The sequence below is a fragment of the Panthera onca genome, chromosome E1, assembly GCF_046562875.1.
Source record: "Panthera onca isolate mPanOnc1 chromosome E1, mPanOnc1 haplotype 2, whole genome shotgun sequence".
Classification (NCBI taxonomy): Eukaryota; Metazoa; Chordata; class Mammalia; order Carnivora; family Felidae; genus Panthera; species Panthera onca.
In genome coordinates this window covers 37,343,756-37,352,440 of record NC_138352.1, presented here as the reverse complement: position 1 = coordinate 37,352,440, position 8,685 = coordinate 37,343,756, and the positions used below count along the sequence as shown (strand labels likewise).

General features: G+C 39.3%; 1 protein-coding gene across 10 annotated transcripts in view; it reads right to left on the bottom strand.

Annotated features, from left to right (window-relative positions):
• Nucleotides 1–3,302: 3,302 nt before the first annotated feature.
• Nucleotides 3,303–8,685, bottom strand: part of RHOT1 (ras homolog family member T1) — a 76,793-nt gene continuing 71,410 nt past the window's right edge. For 4 of the 10 annotated variants that reach the window (XM_078437485.2, XM_078437489.2, XM_078437488.2 and 1 more), the window contains one exon: nt 3,303–4,413. In XM_078437485.2, coding sequence (XP_078293611.1) covers nt 4,296–4,413 — 118 coding nt within the window. In that variant the 3' untranslated portion in view covers nt 3,303–4,295. Of the gene's footprint in view, nt 4,414–5,872; nt 7,648–8,685 lie in introns of those variants that run through there. The other 6 variants (XM_078437484.2, XM_078437482.2, XM_078437483.1 and 3 more) reach the window with 4 other exon arrangements.

Genomic DNA, 8,685 nt, shown 5'->3' with positions numbered 1-8,685 from the left:
TCTATGGCTGCTTTCTTGCTATGACAGAGCACAGGAGCAGCAGAAGTCTCAAACATGTACCATCTGGCCCCTGATGGAAAAAGTTTGTGACCCGTAAGTTATACTACAACATGTATACCCACATCATTCTAATCAAACTTCCATGGGTTATTCGATTATAAAGGACTTAAATGTAAACCATGAATAGGAAAATCCTGAAAAAGCAAAAAATGATCATGTGGAATTTGGAGTTTTCAATGGACAGAGATAATGCTGGCAGTGCCCTCCTGGGAGTGTGCATCCAACATACGGCTTTCAAACCCAGAATGAATGACAGCCCCTCGATCTCCCTGACTTCTGCCACTGTCTAAAAGAAGATGAGAACATCTACAGAGCAAAACACTATCATTGGAAAATACATCCAGGAACCAGAAAGGGGCTATGAAGTTAGGAAGTGTTTCCTGATGTCAAAATCTTGCTTTCTGATAAACATGTCCATACTTTCTGAGCCAAAAATAACTGGGGGAAAATGGTCTGAATAGTCTGTGTGTGCCCTGGGAGTTTCTGAACTTGGGATGCACTAAAGAAACGTGAGATTTGTTAACTGTGATGCCCACAGGTCGAGACTTTCATAGAGCCGAGGCTCAAACAGGTTAACAGACGTTCCTTCTGACAGACTTTTGATAAACGGAGTTAAAAAGACAAGAATTACTTAAAAGCTTAGAGGTTTTAACAAGTGGGTTACTGGGGCTGTGAAATCTGGGGATCAGGGTTTCTGGAATGGTGAGGCTACCTGCCTGGAGCACTGTCATGCCATAAACATTAAATAAATTTAGTATCTTGATGTCCTATTTCGCAAGAAGTATCTAGTCCCCCATCAGCTTCTTAAAAACACATGGACTATTAAAATTTGAAGGATAATGGCAAATAAATGTGTTAATGACAACTAGGTCACATACTCAGTTTTAAGACTTGCACATATATTCTAAAGACACTTTTATATTGCTTTTTGCTAGTACAACTCAGACAAAAGGGGCACCAAAGCTAAGACCAGTTGCGTTCACAGGGCCTATTCAGGAAAGATTGATGCTCTACCCTGGATTTGAGCACTCACCTCTTTTCCCCCTGCTCTTCTTTATTCAGTTGCCTTCCCTCAGGTCAGAAAAATTCTCATTTCATTCAGGACTGGCTCATCAGCGGGTCTCCTCTTTGGTGCCTTCCCCTGACGGGTCTCCGCAGCCTTCCTACTTCTTTCACAGGCCAATATGTGTGCCCCAAACTGCTAACATCCGAACTCACTCCTACTGTAGCACTTATGAGCTCCAACAATGTGGGACATGAATCGTTTTTTGGTCAAATGTGCAAGAGAAAGACATGAATGGCAAAAGCAACAGACCCAAGAGGCGCCTGGGTGGCTCAGTCAGTTGAGCGTCCAACTTCAGCTCAGGTCACAATCTTGTGGCTCATGAGTTCGAGCCCCATGTCAGGTTCTGTGCTGGCAACTCAGAGCCTGGAGCCTGCTTCGGCTTCTGTGTCTCCCTCTCTCTCTGCCCCTCCCCCGCTCACGCTGCGTCTCTCTCAAAAATGAATAAACATCAAAAACAAAAATAAAAAACGAAGCAACAGACCCTTGATGTGCTGAGTAAGGCTACAAACCTTCACAGTGATGTTTCTTCACACGACTGCCTCACTATTCATTGAACTATTGCAGCAAGCAGCCTGAGCTGTCCGTTTAAGAGACAATGCAGTTGGTGCAAAGTGAAAGAAAGGTATTCTTTGAATCCTCAAGTTCCTATTTTCCTCATTTTCCCTTAGTGCTCTTATAGCTCCCGTCTTCTGAGAGTAAATCACGAAAGCCAGAAGAAGCCTATTACTAGATCTATTCACACACTTCCCCACATTTACTAGTCTCTAGAGTGAACGTGAAATGGAGGAAATGTGTGCGTGAGCCTGTTGTTCCGGAGGAGAAACCAGGGGGCACTGCCGTGCACATCTGCCCCACCTGGACTGGCTGACAGTACCGGGAGGCTGGAGGCTCCGAGCGGGAGACGTGGCAACAACAGGGGAGACGGGGTGGCCACCAGCCTCTTTGTCAGACACTTAAGCTTCAAACGAGAAAGATTGAGAGAGAAAAGCCTAAATATATCAACGTCACTTCTCACGTCTTGGCAAACCACGTTCTTTCCTCTGTTTCTCACAAACACATCAATCCATAAGGCATATCCCTTTAAAATAATATTTCAGTCTGAACAGGGAAGAACTTGGAAGCAAAGAATGGTCTCTGGAAGCCGTGTAACTGATGAAAATGTATTTGGTAAATAGGAGACTTCTGGAAATGAGGAATCACCAGATTTTTGCTTAATTTTTCCTTTCCTCAAAAATTTTTTTTTAAATTTTTAATGTTTATTTTTTGAGGGGGGGAGGGAGGGGGGAGGGGGAGAGAGAGAGAGAGAGAGAGAGAGAGAGCACACGTGCGCGCAAGAGCAAGCCAGGGAGGGACAGAGAGAGGGAGAGAGAAATCCCAAGCAGGCTCCACGCAGTCAGCACAGAGCCTGACTCAGGGCCTAAACTCACGAACCATGAGATCATGACTTGGGCTGAAATCAAGAGTTGGAGCTCAGATGACTGAGCCACCCAGGCGCCCCTTCTTTCCTCACATTTTGAGTGGAAATGGGGAGTGGGAGGGTGGGGAGGGGGAAGGGAAGTATGTAGCTAAGTATGGCACATATTATCTTACAAATGTATAGCTAGTAATTTCTGCTGTTACCAGCTCCTCAGGGAGTGTGACGTTTATTGAGAGACAGAGAGAGAGATAGGGCACAAGCAGGGGCAGGGGAGGGACAGAGAGAGAGGGAGACACAGAAACTGAAGCAGGCTCCAGGCTCCGAGCTGTCAGCACAGAGCCCGACGTGGGGCTTGAACTCACGAACTGTGACATCATGACCTGAGCTGAAGTCGGAGGCTCAACCGACTGAGCCACCCAGGCACCCCCCGGGAGTGTGATGTTTAGAGAAAATGTTCATCACAACAGCAAAGAGGAAAAAAATCCATGTTAGAGGAGCAGATAAACATGTAAGTCACAGCAGAAACCACGTTAGTTAGGTACGTGCAGGAGAAAACAACTGGCCTTCTCAGAGAATAGATTTGCCCACAACTTTAAGACAGACTTCCTCTCATATGATACAAATCATACTTGTCTTCTTTCCTCACGACTATTATCTTCTTGAACAAAAAATAATTTTCAAGGTGAGAAAGATAGAAACCAGAGGACTGCATTCACATCTGTGCAAAATATTTACTCCAGAAGACAAAAAAACTCAAGATCACGGTACACAGCAGTTATTTATTTAAATACTTGAAAAGTTCGATGATGGAAAAAAATAGGTTTATCATGAGAGTTTATATTCATTAGATTTACTTTACCATTTACAAAAGTGCTGCTTCTAGGTTATCCTAGCCAGATGGAGAACGGTATGACACATGCAGCTATTGTAAGACACTAGAACAGACACAGCCACTAGAGAATGATGTACGCACTTTGGGAAGAAATTCCATAGTAGGAATGGTGACTGTTTATTTAAACTAAAAACATTGATAATATACAAATCTTTTTTTCTCATTTGATTGAAAGGGCTATAAAATTCAACATACAGACAAAGGAAGCAACATAATCATATAGGCAACGCCTCTGCTAATTGCCAGGAACTCACTCCTTCCTTAAAGAAGCACTTCAGCACTCAGCTATGCAATTTTCTAGACTGCACGATGGCTTCAAGGCTGACCTACCATGAGTGGCTGAAGGAGAAGTGTAAGCTGACATGACTCATCTGTTTTTAAAAATGGAGAGAAAATGGCCAATTGTGCCTCGTGTTCTTTGAAGAACCCAGAGGGATCATTCTGAGTAAAATGTGAAATAAATAAGTAATCCATGAGTAAATACAATCTCTGAGCTTAGACCTAGGAGAATGAGCCAACTGAACACTAACAATACCATGTAGAAACGTCTAGAAACATCATTTCTAGAATTCAGTGTGGGAGACCATATCTTGCCTGAATATGTACATTATTTACAAAATATTCCCTTTTGGCCTCTGAAATTTAGCCATTTTAGTTTGGCTGTTAAGCTGTTTCTTTCCAATGCTAGTCAATACTGCAGTTATAACTATCATTAAAATACTCTTATGCATGAATTACAAATATTAATAAAGTAACTCTGCATGTATAAATATCTCAATATTTCTAGCAGAATTTAAAGCATACATAAATACATAAAAGTATTTGTTTTTGGTGGGGCCAGTATTTTTTTTTTTTTTTAATCATCGCTGTTTCAACAATGCTCTGTACATTGCAAAACCCAAAACTGCAAAAACAGTAGCACCAAAACTTGCTCGAAGCCAAAACGTGGAGCTCTTGAGGTCAGCTTGTGTCACGTGCCTGTAGTTAGAAAATATAATTAATGTTCAAAACATGATTAGTATGAAAATACCAATTATATGAACAGTCTACTTTTAGGGAAGTATTAGCACACTTGTCAGGCTAATTGCATACAGTAATGCTTACCAAAATCATTTATCCATGTAGCCACATGTACATTGTTTATATCATCATTATCTTATGATATAATGTAGACATTAATAAAGACAAATGTCTTTACAACTAGCTACTATCTGGGAGTAATAAACATCTAAAATTGTGTGTTTTCTTCACATGGGAAATGGAGAACATAGACAAATCAACCTACCAGTTTTTAATACCACCACAGTCCTTCAAAATGAGAGGTAAAACTGAGATCTCACAATTTTGAGAGTCAATTTCATGGGACTTAATATACAATCTCCTGTCCCCAGGAATTGAAAGCTATCTTGTAAGCAGTTAAGCGACAAGTGACAATACTTTTCTAAGAGCATTGCTTAAAATCAACTTTGGGAACACTGAGCTCCATAAAAATTTACCAAAAAAATTCCAAAGGGGATGGGGAAGGTTTACCAGCTCACATTAATCTGGTTACTGCTGATTAAAGAAAGAAAATTTAAAAAAACAACAACAAACAAAAACAACCCTGATTATTAGACAGGCAGTGACAATGGTACCAACCAAAGGACATAATGAAACAAGATGGACTGAAAGGTAAATGACGTAAAAGAAGCCATATTGTGCATGACAAGAACAGGGACAGCCTGTACCACAAACTGAGTTTGTGAGCATGCTCAGTTAATAACACTGCTAAGCACCGTCAAGAGTCTCAAGTATGACAGCTTACCATAGAGAGGATAAAGCTTTAAAGCAAAGGCTGGAATATTTTATTCAAGTATCACTGAAGTTTGAGTTAACTGAACACAATTGAGGAGATACAGAAAATTTAGAGAATTAGGAGTTTAGAGAGGCTGTCTAGTTTAGGTTATTTTACAACTAAGTGAAACAAACAGATTTGAAGCAAAAGTCAGACATCATTAAAAGACCAAGACACTGACATATGCAAAAGAGTTAAGAGCCAAGAATATCAATTGTACAAAACTACTTTGCCTCAGCAATAGTCAAAGGGTGACAATCAGATTAGTTATCACAAAATGCAACCTGCGCATCTCTAGAAACAACAGTCTGTAATACAAGCCAGAGTGCTCCATGCTTATCACCATGGCAACACAACACACAGCACTCCCATTTCTTATCCTCCCCAGTTCCTAAACAATAAAAATAAAAATCACTCCTGACATAAGTATTATTTTACAAAGCAAAGTGGTAACACAGGTTCATTCCACCTTGTGAGTTAGTTCTTCCAACAGGCAATGCTTAATTATTTATTTTAAGTTAGGGGAAGAAAATTCTTCAGTTTCAGTTTTTCCAGTTGGAAAAACTCCACCAAGGCCAACCCGCTGGTTGGGGGAAATGTTACCTGGCTTCAAGAAAAAGTGGACCATGAGATGACTCCATGAAGATGGAATCTTCTACAGAGCTGACGGCGTGCACCTGGTGAGTAATACTGCCTTCGTCGTCTGCTAACAGCATGGCACCCCACTCAGCTACCCGGGCTCTTAACCTTTTATATACACATGCACACAATTTGCAGTTCACAGCAGAGCTCACAAAAGTGGGGGACTGAAAATAACATCTCTCAATTAAACATCGCACACACAAATTGAGTCGCCACCATAATAGGATGCATCTCATGCTTTCTATATTTAAATAAATATATCCTGTAACAAATTGCCCAACTTAAAAAAAACACCTATCTATGTGTACTTTTTAAAAACACTCACGTACCAGGCAAGGAAACCTAAGGCGGTTATATACAGTGTCTATATATCCCTTAGAGGCTGGTCTTGGTTGACCCAAAACACTAAGGGAAGCCCTTGAAACCAATACCAAAAGCAGTATCTGACAGTTACGTGGTGACCGTAAGTATTCATTCAAAATGAGGCTAACAGCTATTAGTCATGAAATTTACTGAGGCTTCTAATTGCAGACTACCAACAACTGCAAACATGTATCTGTAAAAAATCAGGTCCAACATCCCAAACTCATAGACTGTAATAGACCTACGGTGAGAGTTTCAAAGTGCATAATTCCAAATCAATTAGAGATGCACAGAATTTAAAGTGAGAACACTGGCTACAAGTGCATTAGAGCTTCTGCTTCAGCTTTGGGCTCTCTGTGATTTTTTATTCATCTTTACTGATGGAGGATTAAAAAAAAAATGTTTACATTCATTTTTTAACCTGGGCAAGAGAGGGGTTAGTATTAAAGCTAGCTGCCATCATATTAAAATCAGTCACAATGATTTCTCATAAACATTTTTTCAAGTATGGAATCTGTTTTCACACAGCTCCTTTTTTTGTATTTTAAGAAAGTATTCCCTACCATTCATGACATAATATATTCTGACTTTACTGCTTGGTTTACTTTTGCATGTCAGATAGTAATTATAGTGATTATTATTTTCCCCCAACTATAGTATAGCCTCCAACAGGCAGAACAGCAGTTCATACTCCTGTATGACAAATAATATAGATACATACTCTAGATACAGCTAGTTTAAAACTTAAGGCAACTATTAACTCATAAAATATGCTTCAATGACTCCATAACGTTATAGTGGTTATTTAAGACACTTTTAGACATGAAAAGCTACTTAGACACCCACTTTATGCCTTTAGCATGTGCTTTTAACAGCTGCCCTAAGCAGGCTCTCCATCTAGGAGAAAGCATTTACACCGGATGGCACATTTGTCATTGATTAGCTGACTGACAACACCTGACTAGAGAACAGTGTGAAGATCTGAACTGTATTCCAGAGTATCAGCACTGGGCCACATTTGTCATTTCAGGTCTCAAGCGGAAACGGAGTAACGGTTTCAGAGAGCTGCTTCCTACTTCATTTCTAAACTCAAGCAAAAATAATCCTTCCACAATTCAAAAGTGTAATCCTTTCAAAATGACTCACCTAAAATATCATCTTAGGATAAATTATAATATCTTATGGCATATTTTTCTTTTTTTTTTAAAGTTTATTATTTTTTTTACTGTCAAAATACAATATATGTTCATGATAAGATACGAGGAAAATAAAAGAAGGAAGAAAAAAATCACCTAGAGTCCCATCACTTGAAGCAACTGATTAAAATTTAGGGTACTTCCTTTTAGATTTTTTTCTGTGTGCTTCTTACAGTGCTGCAAATACAATATGTATAATTTATATACTTTTACATCCTTTATATAAGGACTTTTTCATAATTCCAGAAACATCATTTTAGACAGCTTTATTATACTCCACTCCTATGGGTGGCCACCTCCACTATAAAGTGATCAATATCCTTCCATGTAAGATTTTTCTCCATATTTAGTGGTTTCCTTAAGACAGACTTCCCAAAAATTAGTATTACAGGGTCAAAAATGAGTGTGCATTTGTGTGGATAAAGATTCTTTTTAAAAATACCTACTGATGTACCAGAATCACATTTTCCTTCTCTGCGTGGAATAATTTAGTTCAGCAGTATCTCTTTTTAGAATATAAGAAATCATTACTAAACACTAGAATATAACTTAATCATTTGAAGCTTGTCAGAGCTTCAAAGTTCTTAGGTGGAAAATTCCTGCATATTGGATGCTGGCTTTCTGCTTAGAAGTGCTGAGGGCCCATATGTCAATCAGATGACAAGTGCTACTTTTTCTTTTTCTTTTTTTTTTACGTAGGCTCCACACCCATTGTGGGCTTGAACTCACAGCCCTGAGATCAAGAGTCACACACTCCACTGGCTAAGCCAGCCAGGCCCTGCTACTTAATAAGGCAAAGAGGAGGAAAGGTTTCAAACGTCAGGCAATAAAGACTTAAATGAAGAGGTGTTTGTGTGAACAATCACATAAGGCATATAACAGAATGACCAAAATTCCTATGTATCTTTGCACAGAATGCCTTAAAGAAGGCATACAAGATACTTTTGATTCACTCTGCAATTTACTGCGTATATAAGAACATGAGGTGAAATCTTTATTGGTTCAATGTATTTAACCAATCATAAAGGGAATGTTATCAGCTGCAATATTTAGGAACAAAACAATCAAACTCTAAAGGGCTCAATGGAATTAAACCCATTCTAGCTATTCCCAAATAGGGTACTTTTAATACTGTTTTTTATAACGTGTCATGGAACTTTACATCTGGGGCATAAAAACTCTATTGCAAAGACTTAAATTAAGTCTGCAAAAACG